Source organism: Mytilus californianus, unplaced genomic scaffold (genome assembly GCF_021869535.1).
Source record: "Mytilus californianus isolate M0D057914Y unplaced genomic scaffold, xbMytCali1.0.p SCAF_1, whole genome shotgun sequence".
In the NCBI taxonomy this organism is placed as follows: Eukaryota; Metazoa; Mollusca; class Bivalvia; order Mytilida; family Mytilidae; genus Mytilus; species Mytilus californianus.
This window is the reverse complement of record NW_026262581.1, coordinates 76,563,905-76,585,549: the sequence shown is the minus strand read 5'-3', so window position 1 is coordinate 76,585,549 and position 21,645 is coordinate 76,563,905. Positions and strand designations below refer to the sequence as shown.

Genomic DNA, 21,645 nt, shown 5'->3' with positions numbered 1-21,645 from the left:
AGGTATAACTTCAGCATTACTAAGTATTACTGTTCACCATTGTATAAATGGCATAGACTGTCTTTTGCAGGTTTTTCGACAGTTGTTTATTGCTTGACATTTCCTGTAACATACCTTTTTGTTTCCATTGTGTATAAATCAGTCACTGACAGTCAAGAAACTTAATTTCAATTTGTTTTTAAAGCTTTGATTGCAACCATGACTAACCGTTAATTACAGAATTTACAAAAAATATCAAATTATTAAAAATTTCTTCAGATGCATACAGATGTTTAAGGGGAATTTAATGTAACGGTAAAATACTGCTTGTGTTTTAATACAACCGCAAAAAAATTTTGGGGTCGTATATTGCTATCACGTCGTCGTCCGAAGACATTTGGTTTCCAGACAATAACTTTAGTTTAAGTGTATTGATCTCTATGAAATTTAAGCAAAAGGTTCAATACCACAAAAGGAAGGTTGGGATTGTTTTTGGGGGTAATGGTCCCAACCGTTTAGCAATTAGGGGCCATAAAGGGGCCCACAACAAGCATTTTTCTAATTTCAGGACAATAACTTGTGTATAAGTTTTTTTTCTCTCAAGATTTAAGAAATTGTCAATTTTCCAAAGAAAAATTGGGAGTCAAAATTTATTATGCTAATTCTTTGTATATAGTCTGAAAACAGATTTACTAAGTATTGCGCAACAGCACAGTGTATTGCACAACAGCAAGAATTCTTCAATTGAATATAAATTCAAATCATATAACCAATTTCAAGTTCTTTAACTACATTTATTCTGCGTCAGAAACCTGTTATGTGTCAAATATTTATTTACAATCCAAATTCAGACCTGTATCAAGCTTTAATATTGTGTTCATTTTTGCCCCAACTGTTCAGGGTTGGACCTCTGCTGTCGTATCGAGCTGTGCTCGGCAAGGCAGTTTATTTAAATTTTACTGATGAAGTTTAAAGCCCCTCTCCTATGTCAGAACATGAGATCTATTAATTAATGCAGTTTAAATTACTTTTTTTGATAACATGATTAGCAAGACATGATTTAGGTAAATTGAAAAAGTGTTTCGTTGTTGATTTTAATAGAAGATAGAGTAAATATTTAGACATGCATGTCTAATAAAATGTTACAAAGACCATTAAGGTGACATTAGGCTTGAAATGAAAGCTTGTTTTTTGTAACCAGTTAACTTGTGATAACTTACTATTTACAACTCTTCTCTTTATTGAAGAAAACTTTGATTGTTTTTTTTCATGGTTATTTATATTTCTACAAAATAAGTAAAAATGAGAGTTGTCTCATTGGCACTCATACCACATCTTCTTATATCTAAATAGACTTTTTAATCTTTTAAATAAATAACGAGACTGCTCAATCATTGAATGTACTCAAAACATCTTGTTGGCAGTAATTATACTTCTTTGACCCTGTTATTTCTGTAAAAAAAACTGAGAGAATCCTAAGTACCCTTGGATTTAAGTTGTTCAACATGAACAGATTTTGAATAGCTATACATACCACTTGTGCATTATAAGCAAAACTATTGAATTTCACAGCTTTCCTCAGTGGGTTTTAACAACATTAGCAAGTGTACTGAACATTTTACTGCAGCTTATTCTCAGTAGCATTCTTACAACTGTAAAGTATTGACAAATATATTATTTACTTTTTCACTTGTCTTTAATTGAAATTTTGATTGATTTTGTAATATCTTGGAAACTTTAGGTGCGAAAAGTGTGTCAAATTTGATGAATTTATCATTTATCTTGCCACAAGTATATATTGATCACATGATAAATTCATTCTATTATAGATCTCCATATATCACGGTATATAGATGGAGATAAAATGTTACAATTATACTTACATTATTGCAACAGGAGATAAAATGTTACAATTATACTTGTATTATAATGCAACAACGTGGTTTAGTATTCAATCATAAGGAGAACATATTTTCTTTTCCAGTATGTCGTAATGTCAAGTCGCTATAATTATATAAGACTGGATTTTCCACAGGAAAACTCTAGTTATTAAATTGGAGAGTGGTGGTCAGGCAGCTGCCAAATTAATAGTTTCCGTGCAGTAAATTATGAACCATTCAATTAATATTTTTCTGATTTTAATGTGTTGATACTGATGACAAAATAGAGGTCAAGTATGATATTGACAATTTTAACTTTTACCGTTCAGGAGTTATGATCCTTGATCTATTAGAAAATGGCACTTTATGTCGTTTCTGTTCAATAACTTATGAATCCTTCTACAATCAAAAATATATGAATTGAAAATTTATGGAAAAAAGGTAGAAAGTTGTAATGTGATGATGCAGTACAATGAAAAAAAGCAGAGCCAAAAGCAGGAAAAGATAAAATGCCATATGTACATACTAATTATGAAAACACTCAGGAGAAATTGATTAAATTTTACTCATTTTGTTCAACCCAATGATATTGCACTGTTGAAACTGTTTCACACTTGCATCCAACTCCATGAAAAAACATTAAAAGTTAACTATATAGAAATGTAATAAAACTTGTGTGCAGTGCACAGATAATTCACTATAAGTCTTGTGTTTACACAGAAAATTATTTACACAGAACATGGTTAAAAATGAATGATACACTTTTAATGATTTTTTAGAATTATTTTGAATGTATGTTCAGCAGGAAAAATTCCAAAATTTACAAAAATAAGTTGATATTATGCCTTGTTGTGTGGCTGGATATCAAAGCTGTAGTTACACATGTGTCTTACTTCACAAATGACATTTCTGCACTAAAGTGATGAGAATCTATCATTCTTTTCATTTATTATTAAAATTAAAATACTTTTGAAAGAATGTAAGAAATTGTATTAATTTTTGCATTTTCAGGGCCACATACTTGTTCTTATCATACCTGATGTAAGAAAGTAGGTTTATTGTAGGCTTATTTCACAATTAATTGGTGGAAGGTCTACTTTAACCATGGTTCAGGCTGGTTTAATGCTTTGAGGTTCTAATTTGAAAAAAAATATGATTTTTTTGGAACTAGTCTGTTCATGGTACTAATTTAAGTGCTTAAGTGCTTGAAAACTAACTTATTATCAGAGAAGCATTTACAAACTTAAAGAGTTGCAAAAAATTTGAATTGAAATTGAAGTATATTACTTAAAGAGAAAGCAGTTAAAGGGACCTAAATATAGAATCTAAGCTTTGAAATAAAGCAAAGGATTGTAATAGAAATCATACAAATATAAAGCAATAATTGCTTAAGATGGTTAGTAACAAGTGTTTTTCTCTGATTGATTGTGATCAGCGAGAGGGTGTCTGTAATTAACATGAACAACTTCATCAGTATTTATTTGTCTGGAGAGAGAAAATTACATCTTGATTGCAAGAACATTTCTTCTTCTTAAGTCACCTTACATTGTAAGAATCAGAAATTGCAACTGCTGATCAAACACAGGAGTGACAGATATTTAATGAAATTCCAAAATAGCAATGATAAATTCTGCTAGAGATGCCCCCTGTCAATCAACTGGCTGCAGTAATCAAAAATCAAGTGGAATATTTCCTTTCTTATTGAATATTTCCAGTGTAAAAGGTTTATTATGTATGTTTTTATTGGGACATAGTGGTTTTGATTGATTAATTGATACTAAAGGTCATAAAAATAAATATTTACAGAGATAATTGCTTATTAATCAATTGTTAAAAAGGAAATCTTTTGAGGTGGAGGTTGGAAATGCAAGCAAGGCTAGTATAAACAATTTGTTGACCTCTTTTACACAAAAACGCATATATATATTGAGTTTTATGCCCCCACTGCTGTAGGCAACTGACATTGGGCATTAAGTGTTTACCCTCGACCATCTTTCTTTCTGTCCGTCCTTCTGTCTATCCCATTTTAGGTTCCGCATTCTGACTTTAGTTTTCCTCATCCAAATTTTATGATACTCATACACAATGGTAAGAACCAAAACTCACAGGCAGAGTTACAATTTGGACAGTTAGTCACTAACTGTTTTGAGTCGAGTTATACCCCTTATAACTTGGAAAAATTGCAATTTTTTTCTTTTCTGCACTCTAACTTAAGTTTGCCTCATCCAAATTTAATGAAACTGGGACACAATGCTAAGAATCACAACACGCAAACAGAGTTTAAATTTGGGCAGTGGGTCATATACCGTTCTAGAGTTATCAGGGGAAATTATTTGAAAGGGGGTTTATTGCCTCTTTTTCTTCCATTGCTCCACACTCATGCTTGTTAGTCCCCTACTGACAAAGTGGAAGGGAACTCTAGGTTTGCACTCCGTCTGTCTGTCTGTCTGTCCTTCCGTCAGTCTGGAAAATCAGTTTTCCACACTTTTTTTCTTCATCCTTTAAGATCTTGATTTGATATTTGGTGTATTGTTTTATCATGACAAGTTACAGATCAAGTTTGAATTTTGTTCTGGTCTGATGATTTTGTGCAGAGTTATGGTCCTTGGGCATAGAAAATTTACTTAAATAATCAGTTTTCCACACTTTTTTTCATCATGCTTGAAGATATTGACTTGCTATTTGTTATATAGTTAACACCATGACAAGTTAGAGAACAAGTTAGTATTTTGTTCCAGTACAATGAATTTTGAACCGGATTGCCATGCAATGCTCTCAGAATGCTTGTTATATTTAAAAGACCTAAAATAATTAGAAGTAGCAAATCATTAAGTGATATAACTACAGGGACCTATTTACAATGTCATCAAGGGACCACTGCCATGTCTTAGATTGATAACCATTGTTTTTATATGATACCAGAAATAACTGGGATTTACTTTATCAAGAACAAAAGTTTTATAAATATGACAAGCTCTTTCATGTAGATCTTGAATATGAAATCGATATACAAATCATAATACATTTATCAAATTTACAAATTAGATTATGTGACAGGTTGGTCTTTACATAAATATGAAATTGCACCATATTATACATGGTATTAAATATTTTGAATTGATAACATAGAAGGAAATATATATTTTCAAGTTTGTTGAACATTTAGGAAAAACTACGATTTTTAAATGATAGTTTGATGAATAAATACAATTTTTTACTGTTTTCACCAATGCCTATAAAGTCAACTCATCTCTCCATGGTACACCATTACCTAATTAAATAGGTTTAACCCATCTGATAGGAAAAACATACTAGAGATCAGATATCAAGATTTAATTTTTTTACTTTGGTCTGTTTTATTAGAACACCTAAATAATCTTGAGAAATTCATAGTCTTTGTTAGAGGGAAATTTTTACAAAATTTAGGCTTTACAAAGAAAATATATGCAGATTTGCCATAGTATAAACCAGTATTATATAACCAATGTATTTTTTTTTCCTCATGTATTTGACTTTTATTTTCAGGTCAGTACCTGTGGGAACACATCCTAGGTGGTGACACAAAGTTTGGTACCAGTAATACATGGTCTCATGGGGAGAAAAAGATAGACAATATTGAATTTAGGTGAGGTATAAGTTAATTACTGCATAGATATTACGACATCACAAAACATTTCTCCTTTAAATAAACATAAAAATGAGGGGGATATGCTGATAAATAACAACCTTGGTGTATTTACTGTCAGAACATCAGTATAAAATACTGCATTTCACTTATTTAGCACCACATACACATAATTGATGAGACCAAATCATTAACTGCTCGCAGTGCTCTACCGCCCACCTTTGAAAAACAGCTCTGATACATATTACTAAATATCAATTTTGAATCATTGATACAGAAATGTTTAAATCAATAATATATAATTTTTGAACAAAATTCTGTTGACAATTGTTCAAAAAATTGGCAATTGGAAGCTAAAAAAATGCATATTTTTATTGTCACTTTTTACGTAGTATACATTCTATACATTTGTATGTTAACAGTGGATCTTGACTTTTTGAGCATTATTGACCCTGTCAAATTTTACTGTAAGGAATTGTATATAGATGGGTTATAGCAAAATTATAAAGGAATATTGTCCTGCACAGTATGTCATATGGCACTCACATACTTGATCAATATGATATAATGCTGGGACATTCTAATTTAACATTAATGCAAATAATCTATGAAATAATTGAAACAAATTTCATTTCTTTTACATTTTTCTCTATTTAAAAATAAATCTGTATTAACTGAATGGTGTCCAGGAATATTTTTGTTTTGGCCTTTGAATGTATTGTTTTACAAATTCAGATTACACAACTGTGTATATAATAGTTTATATAATAGTAAAGGTCAAGAGAGGATGGTAGATTTCAAAATATATATATATCCCTGTTGTGACAATGAATACATATGTAAATATTTATAGTGCAGATCAAGTACAGTACTGAATAATAGAAGTGGAATGTTACTAAATGAGGTAGCAACCCAGAAACAGATTTACAACAAAAATAACATTGGTCGTTAACATATGGTCCTTAATCGTCAAAAAATAATTTCATCACATTTTTCTCAGGACTATATATTTGGTCAGCAGCTTGACATTGATGGGTTGTAAGGTATCAGAACTTTTTGGATCTGTCAGACATCAACTTTTAGTTTGCAGATACTTTGAATTTATCATTATATTGAATGAAATCAAATATTTTTGTCACACTTTTTAACTTCTGAACAGTTGTTCAGCAGCTTGACAGTGATGAGTTGTAACGTGTGATCTATCAGACACCTACATCCTATTTTACATACCTTCAATACCTTAAATTATGGTAATTTTTATACAAACTGGTTAGACTAAGTGTCAGTTAAGTTACATTATTAATTAGATAATATCCAATAAAATTGGAAATGAGGGTAAAAAAAATCCTTACAGCAGAAAATTGATATCACTTTTTGTCGTATCAGCAGTTTGTCCATAATGATAAGAAATTAACTATTAGTCAATTTGACTTAGTCAAATCAGTTACAAACTATCTGAGGCAGTATCTTGATTATATCTAAATGCTTCTTATATGAAAAATGATGCAGTGGAAAATTTGATTATTGAGTTATCTACGAAGGCCTTAGGTTTTGGTGTATCTGATAATTATATATCAACCATAGTATGGATCTAACTACTAAAATAGCAGAACTTCTAAATTCATCTAAATTAATAAATTACCATTTAATTTAGATGCTTTTCAGTTTTCTTCTAGAAAATAAATATTGATTCTAGCAAAATGAGGAACTTTCTTAAGGAGACATAAATCTACCAAAGTGAATTAAAGAAATTGCTTATGCTACCAATCCTGATACTTATTAGGTAAAATTTAATGATCCAAGAAGTTTAATTTTGTCTGTAGCTATAAGAGCATGGCGTCCAATTTTAGTTGTGAACAGTTTGATCAGCTTTGAGTTGCAGAACTTGATGTTTTGACACAAACATAAGTAATATATAATTGATTTAGAATCTGATGTCTTACTTATTCAGATTTAAGCAATAACAGCAAATTGTCTCAGTTGTTTCCAAGTTAACTTTTTGTCTGCAAAATAAAACAGTAATTTGTTTTTGTGGTATCTTAATTGACTTACAGGAGGTGTAATAGATTTCTCTTCAAGTTTGCCAGTGATTTCACAGTTTTGGTTATCCATACTACTTAAGATATTTTGGTTATTGATACTACGTAAGATTTTAGTACTTTGGTATTCCCTATTCTATAATTGTCAGGGTGGGAGGAAAATGACTTTTGATGTTTTTGTAATACAAGCATTGAGTCATCCTTACATTAATTAAAGAGATGCAATTATTACTATAATGCTTTATCAAAACATTTAAAAAATGAAGAAGAATTACAGGAACTAGAAATATAGTAGTAGGAGTCACTAGTTCTAAGTCAGGTTTTACTGACAGGCAATAGGCTGAAGGGTCTCAAGGTAGTGGGGGTTTGGGTTCAAATATGACAAGATCATCTCAAAAGACCTTGAAACTGGTATTTTTTAGCAGTTGTCATTCAGGAATTGGAGCAAATATTTGTAAACACACTATCTCTTGTACTCTATAATGACAAAAAAGTCAGAAATGCATTCTTTTCCTCAGACTGTTCACATTACAAGACTGGCCATCCAGTTTTTTAAGCACACCTTAATTTTAGATTGTTGTGTTTTTATCTTATTTTTTATATCGGACCTAATTAAGGCCTACATTTGCCAAGTCCATTTGGTCATGGTACTTTTGTTGTATTCAAATTTTTTAACCTACATTATCAGTCTGATTTGGTCTCATTACTTTTTTTTTTTTTTTTTATTTACTTCAGTCAACATGGTCAAGGTCATTTGTGCATATATCAGTCCATATTGTTCTAGTCAATTTTCCTTATCCTAACATAATAGTACACAACAGTAGCATGTCTATATATTTCAGTTGAAATTATGATTAACTTAATATGACAGGAAATTTTTATTTATGTAAATTAATATAGGATAAAATATTAGCAGAACTTTCTCTTTTGTCATAAATTGAGATTATGAACTAGATAAGTTGTTTATTGCCTGGAATATAAACACAGTGAAGAAAGAAAAAGCCATATTTAGTATTTTAGTGGATCTATTGTTTTTGTATTTATTCCATTTTCATAAATTCTCATCATATTTTCATTGCTTATTTTTCTTTCGATATTTAAATATATGAGTAAAGACTACCAATCTGCTATTTGGCATGAATCTGTTTAGTTCATAGTGGTTTTGTCTCGCTTCGATGTAGCAGAATACAAGACATAGGTACTACAATCGAGTGGCGACTGTGGCGACAGCGTTTACTATTTGTATTTAGCTTTATATTTCAGAAGGTAGAAGACCTAGATGTTTCATACCTTGTATGCAGATACCTGATGTAACGAAAGTACCATCTGTCATATGTCCATTGCCCTTGACCTCATTTTCATGGTTCAGTGACTGCTTGCCAAAAAAATATATTTTTTATACGCCTGTCAAATTTTTGACGGGACGTATTATGGTATACAAATGTCCGGCGTCCGTCCGTCTGTCTGTCTGTCTGTCTGTCTGTCCGTCCGTCTGTCTGTCCGTCCGTCCGTCCGTCTGTCTGTCTGTCTGTCTGTCCGGCGTAAACATGTCGCACCGTAACTTGAGAATGACTTATCCAAATTTCATGAAACTTAACATAGTTGTTTCTTATGATGGTCAAACGATCTGTATACTTTTTGGTGAAAATAAGATTAAAACTTTTTGAGTTACGGGACTTAGTAACTAAAACAGGTGTGTGCCGTATCTCAAAAACAATTTATGATTATTGCTTAAAACTTTACACACTTCTTAGTTATATTAATCCTAAGATCTGTATACTTTTTGGTGATGATTCAAAATTTTATTTTAGAGATATTGAGTATTTTTTAAAAAAGGGGGAGGGGTTTTTCACATGTCGCACCGTATCTCAAAAACAGTTTATGATTATTGCTTAAAACTTTACACACTTCTTAGTTATATTAACCTTAACCCTTTCCCTTTCACACCGGTACAGCTTACCGGTGAAGCAAATTTTAAGATATATTTTGGGCATTTAGTCTTGTTCCATTGTCATTTGCTGACGTACAGATATGGTTAAGGGCTCAAATCAATCCTCAGGATACCAGCAATATGATTGAATGTGCATCAAACTTCTATCATTATCAGTTCATAGTCAATTCGCCTCTTACTGACATGTATTTATTCTGTAAAAACCTTTTTTTTCCTTCGAATTTTAAAGAATATTTTCAAAAAGAAGTGCATAGAAAACTATCCTTTTTGGGGGAATTATGACTTTTTTCAATAACTGTGCAGTGAGTTTTTGAAGAATGGTATTAAAATAATAGTTCTAACTTGTACACTAGTTAAAAATGTAATTTTTAGTGTACCAGCGCAAACACAAACTTGAAATGCGCTAAAAATCCGTAGTCATTTCTTAAAGATTTTATCGTAAAAGAGATAAAATCACTGAAATGTCCTGAATTTTTTTAGCAAAGTTGAAATAGATGTAACAAAACATGGTTTCGTAAGTGTTTGGGTATGATAAAGTTGAAAACACTTTTGTTTAAATGAAGGAAAATGTATATGTCAATGGAAACAAGACAGATTAAGAACTGGATTCCTGCTATATTTGCGCAAAAACCATGCATTTGGCCATTTGGCATCAAAAATATATTATCTGAACACATAATTTCTAATAGAAAACAAGCTGGGTGAGGATCTTCATATGTTTTTTTTTTCACGTCTTGAGTAGTAGACTTAAGTACTTAAATTTCAATATATTTCTAACGATGCCAGTGGTGCAGGGGTATGCTGAACAAACCCAAGGCGGAAAGATCGCGTGTTCGATTCTCACTGCCGGAGGTTGAAAAATTGTTTCCTATATTAAATGTAACTTAACTTAACTTTACTTTCAATTTCAAAAAGAAAAACCAACGAAATACTTATGTTTGTTTTTAAAAGAATGTGTGTGCCAAATTGCCCCCCCCCCCTTTTTTGCCCCCATTTACTTCCTCGGGTTCGGTCCAGGGTACGCCACATCAAGTTATCATTAGTAATTCAATGAATTTTCCCTTAGAAAAACAAAATTTAGGTTACTGCTTGACTGAAATCGATTTAGACAAAAAACTAGTGTCCGAGTTTGAAAATGGACGAAAAGAGCGTCTGAAATCAGTTATTTTGAGTGTTACGGACATCGAGATTTCAAGGCATATAGCACGCATTTCCTCTTTTAATACCAATATGATAACTTGTATGTCTTTAACAGACTTGGGGCATTGTGTTTCCAGCAAAACCTTACCCTATTAGCGCAACAATATGTCTCTACACGACTTTTGTCCCAAGGATTTCGTATTTTTTCACATTTTCTCCAAAAGTCACGTGACATTTCGAAACATCCCACGTGACCAAAAAAGGACGAATTATCTTTAAACGTAATTTTCTGAAATATTTGATCAATTATCTTTCATATGAGCCCAACATGGCATGTGCATGACCATTGGTGCGAATGCAGTATTCAATTGAACTTTGATAGTGTCTCTTCGATAAGTAAAGGTCTAAAATGCCTGAAAGGGAAAGGGTTAAGCCAATTAACCCTTTCCCTTTCACACCGGTACAGCTTACCGGTGAAGCAAATTTTAAGATATATTTTGGGCATTTAGTCTTGTTCCATCGTCATTTGCTGACGTACAGATATGGTTAAGGGCTCAAATCAATCCTCAGGATACCAGCAATATGATTGAATGTGCATCAAACTTCTATCATTACCAGTTCATAGTCAATTCGCCTCTTACTGACATGTATTTATTCTGTAAAAACCTTTTTTTTCCTTCGAATTTTAAAGAATATTTTCAAAAAGAAGTGCATAGAAAACTATCCTTTTTGGGGGAATTATGACTTTTTTCAATAACTGTGCAGTGAGTTTTTGAAGAATGGTATTAAAATAATAGTTCTAACTTGTACACTAGTTAAAAATGTAATTTTTAGTGTACCAGCGCAAACACAAACTTGAAATGCGCTAAAAATCCGTAGTCATTTCTTAAAGATTTTATCGTAAAAGAGATAAAATCACTGAAATGTCCTGAATTTTTTTAGCAAAGTTGAAATAGATGTAACAAAACATGGTTTCGTAAGTGTTTGGGTATGATAAAGTTGAAAACACTTTTGTTTAAATGAAGGAAAATGTATATGTCAATGGAAACAAGACAGATTAAGAACTGGATTCCTGCTATATTTGCGCAAAAACCATGCATTTGGCCATTTGGCATCAAAAATATATTATCTGAACACATAATTTCTAATAGAAAACAAGCTGGGTGAGGATCTTCATATGTTTTTTTTTTCACGTCTTGAGTAGTAGACTTAAGTACTTAAATTTCAATATATTTCTAACGATGCCAGTGGTGCAGGGGTATGCTGAACAAACCCAAGGCGGAAAGATCGCGTGTTCGATTCTCACTGCCGGAGGTTGAAAAATTGTTTCCTATATTAAATGTAACTTAACTTAACTTTACTTTCAATTTCAAAAAGAAAAACCAACGAAATACTTATGTTTGTTTTTAAAAGAATGTGTGTGCCAAATTGCCCCCCCCCCCTTTTTTGCCCCCATTTACTTCCTCGGGTTCGGTCCAGGGTACGCCACATCAAGTTATCATTAGTAATTCAATGAATTTTCCCTTAGAAAAACAAAATTTAGGTTACTGCTTGACTGAAATCGATTTAGACAAAAAACTAGTGTCCGAGTTTGAAAATGGACGAAAAGAGCGTCTGAAATCAGTTATTTTGAGTGTTACGGACATCGAGATTTCAAGGCATATAGCACGCATTTCCTCTTTTAATACCAATATGATAACTTGTATGTCTTTAACAGACTTGGGGCATTGTGTTTCCAGCAAAACCTTACCCTATTAGCGCAACAATATGTCTCTACACGACTTTTGTCCCAAGGATTTCGTATTTTTTCACATTTTCTCCAAAAGTCACGTGACATTTCGAAACATCCCACGTGACCAAAAAAGGACGAATTATCTTTAAACGTAATTTTCTGAAATATTTGATCAATTATCTTTCATATGAGCCCAACATGGCATGTGCATGACCATTGGTGCGAATGCAGTATTCAATTGAACTTTGATAGTGTCTTTTCGATAAGTAAAGGTCTAAAATGCCTGAAAGGGAAAGGGTTAAGATATGTATACTTTTTGGTGATGATTCAAAATTTTATTTTTGAGTTATTGAGTATTTTGTAAAAAAAGGGGGAGGGGTTTTTCACATATCGCGCCGTATCTCAAAAACGATTTATGATTATTGCTTAAAATTTTACACACTTCTTAGTTATATTAATCTAAAGATCTGTATACTTTTTGGTTTTGATTCAAAATTTTATTTTTGAGATATTGATTTTTTTTTTTTTACAAGGGGGGGTTTTCACATGTCGCGCCATATCTCAAAAAAGATTTATGATTATTGCTTAAAATGTATAGGGTGGTACAACAACAATAAGGTCTGGCATTAAAATGTGTAGGGTGGTAGAACAACAATAAGGGTTCTGGCATTAATATGTGTAGGGTGGTAAAACAACAATAAGGTCTGGCATTAATATGTGTAGGGTGGTAGAACAACAATAAGGTCTGGCATATTGGCATTTGGTTAAAATGAGTTGCTGCTTTGTATATGCTAAAAAGTAAAATGGTCACTTAAAGAAAAGTTTTGGCTTTTCAGAATAAAGATCTATGTTGAATTCTCACTATAATCAAAAGATTGAAGTCCATAATATGAAATTGTTATTTTAATGGAAAATTGTTAATTTGACTAATATTACACATAAGTTATAACAGAATAGAGAATGATTGATCGTCTGCATTACAAACTACAATTTACCTCAGTTTAAAGAAGACATTAGAATGTTAAATTGATAACATCACTGATTAGGAGGAATGATCATGTGATTTATACCTTTATACCTGTTATAAAGTAAAGTCTGCAAACTATGTGCAGAAATCTGTTTTTGATTACTAAAAAAGAATGGATGAAAGTTTGATACACATTGAACAGCATGAAAAGATTAAACAATTAGGAAATGCCTATTTATTTAGAAGCATTCTTGTTAGCATGTTCTTCATAACTTGTACAGTATGATTTCACTATTATCTTTTCAACTTTATGTTTTTTTGTCATATATGCCCTATTCTTAACAAAACGATTTTTATTCTATAATTTTTATAACCTTGGATTCTGGGCTATAGTAAGATATGTGAAGTAATATGTGTTTTTATATCAGATTTGGATTGAAGTTTACCCTTGAATAATTTCCCCTCTATAACCTTCAGATTTGGGTTAAAAAGGTCATACCTGTTGAAGATTGCATTTTGGATTTTATCACAATGTCTCTTTTAGACTAGGATTTGATTTTTAAGACTTAAACTATTTGCTCTGTTATGTTTCTTCAGGATTCCCAATTAAAATTATACATGTATCTTCTCTAAGTATTTTTAAATCTACACCTTCTCAGTAATTGGATTCATTTTCCTGAAGAACTGCATGTACACTTATTTAATGAATAAATCATACCCTTTATAAATGGATAATCTGGGGAGAAAATACCTACTAACTATATTTTATCTGAATTATGAAAATTGGGAAAATTTTTAAATTGTTTTCTTTTTTCTGAAGATGATGAAATTTGAATGGGAAAAAAATTAATTAAAAAGTACTAAATAGATATGTAAAAATTATATAATAATTAGAAAAAGCTTGAGGAAAATTCATTATCAGCAAATAATTTCATAAAATATTTAAAATAATTCTTGAAAAGATGCCAGATATTTAATTGTTTACATCATTTAAATCATAATTACCCCGGTATATTCATTATGAATATTAATGACTTTTCAAATATTACATTTATTTGATTGAATGCCAGTTTCATAATTAGGATGAGGTTTTTAATTTAGATTTCATGCTGCAGGATTAAAACTATTTCAACAGAAGAAAAAATAATTGATTTAGCATTTAACTTTGATAAGAGTAGATGCAAAATGGTTGCATTTGTAATTAACATTTGAGATTGTCTAATAGAGAGTCAGTTTGCTCTGGGGGAAAATAATTTAAATCATGGTCCCAGTTTCGTAACTTAACTCTAGTTAGTATTTAGGATTATCACACGAAAGCATATTGTTTTGCACACTGTGGATTCATTATTATTCGTGGTTTACCAATTTTCCTTGATTTTGTAGGTACAGGTGAATCATGTATTTCAATGTTCGATAAAGTACACATTTTCTATAGACTTGTATGCAGACTTTGGAAAAACAGCGAAATCAATTATCCACGAAAACAAATTTTTCCTCAATCCACAAAAATTAGTACCCATGAAAATAAATGAGTCCACAGTATATGATATAAACCACAGGGTAACCCTAAAAATATTATGCCAAGGGCACATAACTGATTATTTCTGCCTGCACAAAAAGCTGTTATTTTTCACTGCTCTCAATGGAATCTTAAGCGTTCATAACAACATTGAAAAACCTAGAAGATGCTCGTTTTGTCACTATTGAGCAAAATGACACAGTGGAATTTGTTTCGCATAAATAAAAACACTAACACTAATAGAAAAACTGACATTGACATTATAGTATTCAAGGACATAATGGTTTTGAACTGTTGAGGGACTTGGTAATACTTAGATATTTCATTGGATGACTACAATGTCATGTATGCATCTTGCTAGTGACAAGATCAAATTTTCAACTTTTTTAAGCATAAGATAAATAATGTGATAAAATTATAACATGTCCTTTTCCATATCAGCCCTGGTACTGATGATAGTGTTCAAAGATATCACAACAATGTTATACAGATAATCTTGATAATTTTTTTCTATGGACAAATAAATTTTAATGGATAATTTCCAGGCTTTATAAACAACATACTCTTGTGTAATAAGAATAATGTTAGAAGCAATTACATGAGAGTTCTTGTAGAGAATCTTGTTTGAATGTAACAAAATAAAACCTAATTTTTTCATCAATATAATTAAAGAACTGTAAGTTTTAATCAACACTAACTTTAAAATCCTGAACCAATGTTCTCAGAACTAAAACAGCAATAATGTATTGAAACCAGTCTTTCATATGACGCATGTTAGATGGTTTAAGAGTAATTTTCCAAGAAGTAATTAGTTGAAAAGGGGAAACGTGTTTGAATAATGCAGTGGTTTCACAGCTAGCTGCCAATATCTCCAGCATGTCATTTTTGCATTCTTGGATGTTAAACATTCATTAGTGGAGAGTTATATTGAATTATAAAAGTTGTTTATGATTAGGATCACAGTGTCACATCATGTTTCTTATTTTTTTTTCTTATTGGAAATATTATTTATCATTTTAGCACTGTTAATATTCCCTACGAGGAAATGTGCTCATTAGGAAGTTATCTGTAGTGTTGGGACCTATTCAGAACACAACATCATTTTTCAAAAATATTTTTTTGCCACTTAATTCAGATTTCGTTTGAAGCAAAATATAGATTTCCGTTCAAGAAAGAATAAAAGTTATCTATAGAATGATAATGTAATTGTAAATATTTAGAAACTGTTCTATCACTTTAGTTTGAAGGCAATTATCTATCAGAAAAAAGATTTGTAAATGTTTCAGCTTAAAGGGATGAAAAATGCATTTTTGATTGTGATAAACAAATAAGTTTCTAAGGCATTTTGTACTTAGGTAATTTTTCAATAATTCTGTAAGAAAATATTCATAATAATTATCTTAATTGTTCAATTAAAAAACTGATCCCAACAGACATTCTTAACTCTAATTAATTTGGTGATTTGAAAAACTTAACTAATGCCTAAAAACATTACTGTATTTATACGCCCGTTTACAGGACGTATTATGGTATACCGTTGTCCATCTGTCCGTCCGTCGTCAACATGTCGGACATTAACTCAAAAATGCTTTAACCAATTTGCATAAAACTTTGGTGAATTGTTTATATCTATTGACGTGAGCTCCCTTTCATTTTTTTTATAAATTTTAGATTTTACGTTTCTGAGTTATGGGGTTTTATTCATTAAAAAAAGGGGGATTTTCCAGTTTTCCGACAATAACTCAAGAATTTTTTCACCAACTTGCAAGAAATTGTGGTGAATTGTTTATATCTATTGACATGAGCTCCCTTTTGATTTTTATATATTATAGATTTTACATTTCCGAGTTACAGGGTTTTATTCATAAAAAAAAGGGGGATTTTCCAGTTTTCAGACAAAAAATCAAAAATGCTTTCAGCAGTTCTTATGAAACTTTGGTGAATTGTTTATATCTATTGATGTAAGCTCCGTTTAGAATTTTATAAATTTTACATTTTACATTTCTGAGTTATGGTGTTTTATTCATTAAACAAGAGGCTCTCAAGAGCCTGAATCGCTCACCTGTATTTCAGAGGAGAAGATTTTAAATGTTAGCAAACTTGATGAACAAATTGTGTAAAATTGTCTTTAAAGGGCAATAACTCCTTAAGTTAAAGGGGTCAATTGACAAATCTATAATAATATTCAAAATAATAACAAAAAACTGCAAAATTTTGTTAAAACTACCAATTCGGTGGCAGCAACCCAACTATGGGTTGTTCGATTTGTCTGATAATTTCAGGGCCGATAGATCTTGACCAATTAAACAATTTTACCCCATGTCACATTTGCTCTAAAAGATTTAGTTTTTGAGATATAAGCCAAAAACTGCATTTGACCCTTATGTTCTATTTTTAGCCATGGCGGCCATGTTTGTTGATGGATACAAACTTCGGATACGATTTATAAACAAAATACCCTAAGGAACATTTAGTTAAAGTTTGAAGGTAATTGGCCCAGTAGTTTCAGAGGAGAAGATTTTTAAATGTTAGCAAACTTGATGAACAAATTGTGTAAAATTGTCTTTAAAGGGCAATAACTCCTTAAGGGGTCAATTGACAATTATGGTCATATTAACTTTTTTGTAGATCTTACTTTGCTGAACATTATTGCTGCTTACAGTTTATATATATCTATAATAATATTCAAAATAATAACAAAAAACTGCAAAATTTGTTTAAACTACCAATTCGGTGGCAGCAACCCAACAATGGGTTGTTCGATTCTTCTGAAAATTTCAGAGCTGATAGATCTTGACCAGTTGAACAATTTTACCCCATGTCAGATTTGCTCTAAAAGCTTTAGTTTTTTAGATATAAGCCAAAAACTGCATTTGACCCCTATGTTCTATTTTTAGCCATGGCGGCCATGTTTGTCGATGGATCAAAACTTCGGATACAATTTATAAACTAGATACCCTAAGGAACATTTAGATAAAGTTTGAAGGTATTTGGCCCAGTAGTTTCAGAGGAGAAGATTTTTGAAATAGTTAACGACGACAGACGACGACAGACAACGGACGACGACGGATGCCAAGTGATGGCATAAGCTCACATGTGGCACTTCGGGCCCCGGTGAGCTAAAAAGGGGGGATTTTCCAGTTTTTGGACAATAACTCAAAAATGCTGTCAGAAATTCTCATGAAACTATGGTGAATTATTTATATCTATTGATGTGAGCTCCCTTTACATTTTCATAAATTTTTAATATGACATTGAGAATTAATTGAACTTTAATTGTTTATAGTCTGACAACAGATTTACTAAGTATTGCGCAACAGCACAGTGTATTGCACAACAGCAAGAAATCTTTAATTGAATATAAATTCAATTCATATAACCAATTTCAAGTTCTTTGACTACATTTATTCAGAAACCTATAATATGTTAAATATTTAATACAATCCAAATTCAGACCTGTATCAAGCTTGAATATTGTGTCCATTTTTGTCCCAACTGTTCAGGGTTGGACCTTTGCGGGCATATCCAGCTGCGCTCAGCGAAGCAGTTTATTAAAAATACTACTTCCAAAAAAAAAAAAAACAGACATACAAACAAAGACTAACAAAAATCAAAAAAATGTAAATTTGATGTTTGATAACACTTAAAAAAACGATGTGTGAATTTTTTTTTGGGTTCTTTTTATACGACCGAAAAAATTTTGCGTTCATATTATGTTATGGCGATGTCTGCGTCTGTGTCCGAAGACATTTGTCGTCTGAAGACATTTTATTTTCCAGGCAATAACTTGAGTATAAGTGTATGGATCTCTATTAAATTGTAGCACAAGATTCCATATCACAATAGGAAGGTTGGGATTGATTTTGGGGGTTGTTGTCCTAGCTGTTTAGGAATAAGGGGCCAAAAAATGGTAAAAAAATTGGTCGTCCCAAGACATTTTGGTTTCCAGACATTAACTTGAGTACAAGTGTAAAGATCTCTTATGAAATTGTAGCACAAGGTTCCATACCACAATAGGAAGGTTGGGATTGATTTTGGAGGTTATTGTCCTAGCTGTTTAGGAAATAGGGGACAAATAACATGGACATCTGCCTTCTACACCAGATAACACAAACATCTATGTATAACAACAAATAAATGAACATGTTTTCTACAACAGATACCACAAACATCTTTGTATAACAACCAATAACATGAACATCTGTCTTCTACACCAGATAACACAAACATCTTTGTATAACAACAAATAAATGAACATGTCTTCTACAACAGATAACACAAACATATGTGTATAACAACAAATAAATGAACATGTCTTCTACAACAGATACCTCAAACATCTATGTATAACAACAAATAAATGAACATGTCTTCTACAACAGATAACACAAACATATGTGTATAACAACCAATAACATGAACATCTGTCTTCTACAACAAATAACACAAAAATTTATGTACAACAATAAATAACACAAACATTTATGTATAACAACAAATGACATGAACATCTGTCTTCTGCAACAGATAACACATGCATCTATGTATAACAACAAATAACATGAACATCTGTCTTCTGCAACAGATAACACATGCATCTATGTATAACAACAAATAACATGAACATCTGTCTTCTGCAACAGATAACACATGCATCTATGTATAACAACAAATAACATGAACATCTGTCTTCTGCAACAGATAACACATGCATCTATGTATAACAACAAATAACATGAACATCTGTCTTCTGCAACAGATAACACATGCATCTATGTATAACAACAAATAACATGAATATATGTCTTCTACAATAGATAAAACAAACATTTAAGGCAAATAAAACATTTGTCTATTACAACAAATAACACAAATATCTATCATGAATTATCTATGTATTATAATAAAAGACATCAACATTTGCTTTATATGAGAGATAACTCAAATTTTTGTGTAGTACAATAAAGAAAACATCTGACTTCTGCAATTTTTAGCAATATAACTAACAAATTTATCTCCCTAGCAACACCAATTTGTATAGATATGGCAGCAGAGTGCATGATTTTGCTCTGTGAAACTGATAAAATCTTTGGATATAAAAATAAAATACCATAGTAGTAGATCAATATCATATGTGCAAAAGACTTACTAAAAGTTTAGTTAAAACTTCGTCATTTTTTGTAGAGGTGCAAAAATGCAGAATGATAAATGAACAGAAACATGACTATATCCCCAACCCCTCCACTATTACTGAACAGGGATAAAAAAAAATGTCTGTCTTTAACTGCAAGGCATTGAAGGATTGTTACAAATGTATAATATCTCGAGCAATTATTTCTCATTTCATGGTAATTAGATATTTATTATAACCACTATATACCGTTCAATATAATTGAAAACTTGCAGCATGCCTTTATATAGAAATTGGAATAGAAAAAGTGCAGCTGGAGAGGAAATTGACAATATTTTGTAGGTGTCTAGCAATAAAATTAAATTATAATGGAGAAACTTTTAAATTAGCTTCGTGTATTTCTCTGGTGGCACCAATCATTTCATCATTTTCAAAGTAATTTAAAACAGGCAAAACCACAGAACAAACTTGATAAAGGAGAATGTTATGCCAATCCGTCAGGTTTAAATCAATTTGGTCAAAATATCAGTTAATTTAATTCCACAAAAGTAAGAAAAAAGGATGTTTTCTGTAGTAATTATTTTGCTCTTCTTTTAGGATGAAAAATTGAAGGTTATAATGTAGTTTGTGGCAATCATTTCAACACGTTAATGAAGAAATAATTGGTTTGAAATTCTATATTGTTTTTCTTCATTAAAGTTATGCCAGTTTTAAGGGAATAGCATCATCTGTTCTCATTGAGGTGAAACTTTATCGTTTAATTAGAAACAATTACTATGCATTCCAGAACAATTTGTATAATTATTTGAATTAGGTTGTCAAAATTTACATGAAAAATTGAATCCCATTCCAAATAAAGACTTTTTACATTGTTGTTTCTCTGACACCAGTTGTGCTTTGACATAAACTTGTCTCTGAAACAATAAGGAGTTAGGAGTTTTATCAAAGATTTTGCATTAGAACTGGAATTTCTTGCCAAAGTTTTTGATATCTGTTGTCCAGTTTGATTAGTCATTTTGTGACAGTAAATTTAATGATATTAACATCAAATATTCAAATAGAATCTAAAAGATTATCAAAACAAAAAAATTAGACATTATCTGAAATCCAAAATCCTGAGGGACAACTCTGAAAACAGTTTAGGGCATATGTTCAAACAACCACACACTGATCAATTCAACATATTGTAAACAATGTGAACAATTCTCGAAACATTGCAATTATTTTTTCCTTTATTGTTTAAATAACAATACATATCACAAATTTTATCCAAATTTTATCCAATCAGAATGAAGGTAACAGTGTAAATAAGAATGAACAAAAGTATATCAAAAGGAGGAAGGGAGAGAAAATGGAAAATGCCTTTTAATCAGATTTGAGACTACATTTTGTTTACCCCAAAAATAAGGGGTGCTTAACATTCACACACTAAAACTAAATGGTGTCTCTGAACATCTTAACAAATAAAGGTCATTATCTAAAATTTCTCGTTTTTATGCCCACATCGCAGCAGAGGGGGCATTAATTGTTACCCTTGTTCGTCTGTACGTCCATACGTAAGTCACAAAATTAGTTTCCATTTTCTAACTTTAGTTTGCCTGAACCAAATTTTATGAAACTTATACACAATGCTTATTACAAAAAATGTACCACAAAACACAGATCAAGTTTGAATTTGGTGG

At 31.1% G+C, this 21,645-nt stretch overlaps 1 protein-coding gene and 1 long non-coding RNA gene across 2 annotated transcripts in view; both read left to right on the top strand.

Annotated features, from left to right (window-relative positions):
* The window catches only part of LOC127707833 (uncharacterized), a 164,265-nt gene that overhangs the window by 129,053 nt on the left and 13,567 nt on the right, over positions 1-21,645 (top strand). The window lies entirely within an intron of this gene.
* The window catches only part of LOC127707624 (ribitol-5-phosphate xylosyltransferase 1-like), an 83,575-nt gene that overhangs the window by 52,058 nt on the left and 9,872 nt on the right, over positions 1-21,645 (top strand). The window contains exon 3 of the mRNA XM_052212241.1: positions 5,385-5,484. Coding sequence (XP_052068201.1) covers positions 5,385-5,484 — 100 coding nt within the window. The remainder of the gene's footprint in view (positions 1-5,384; positions 5,485-21,645) is intronic.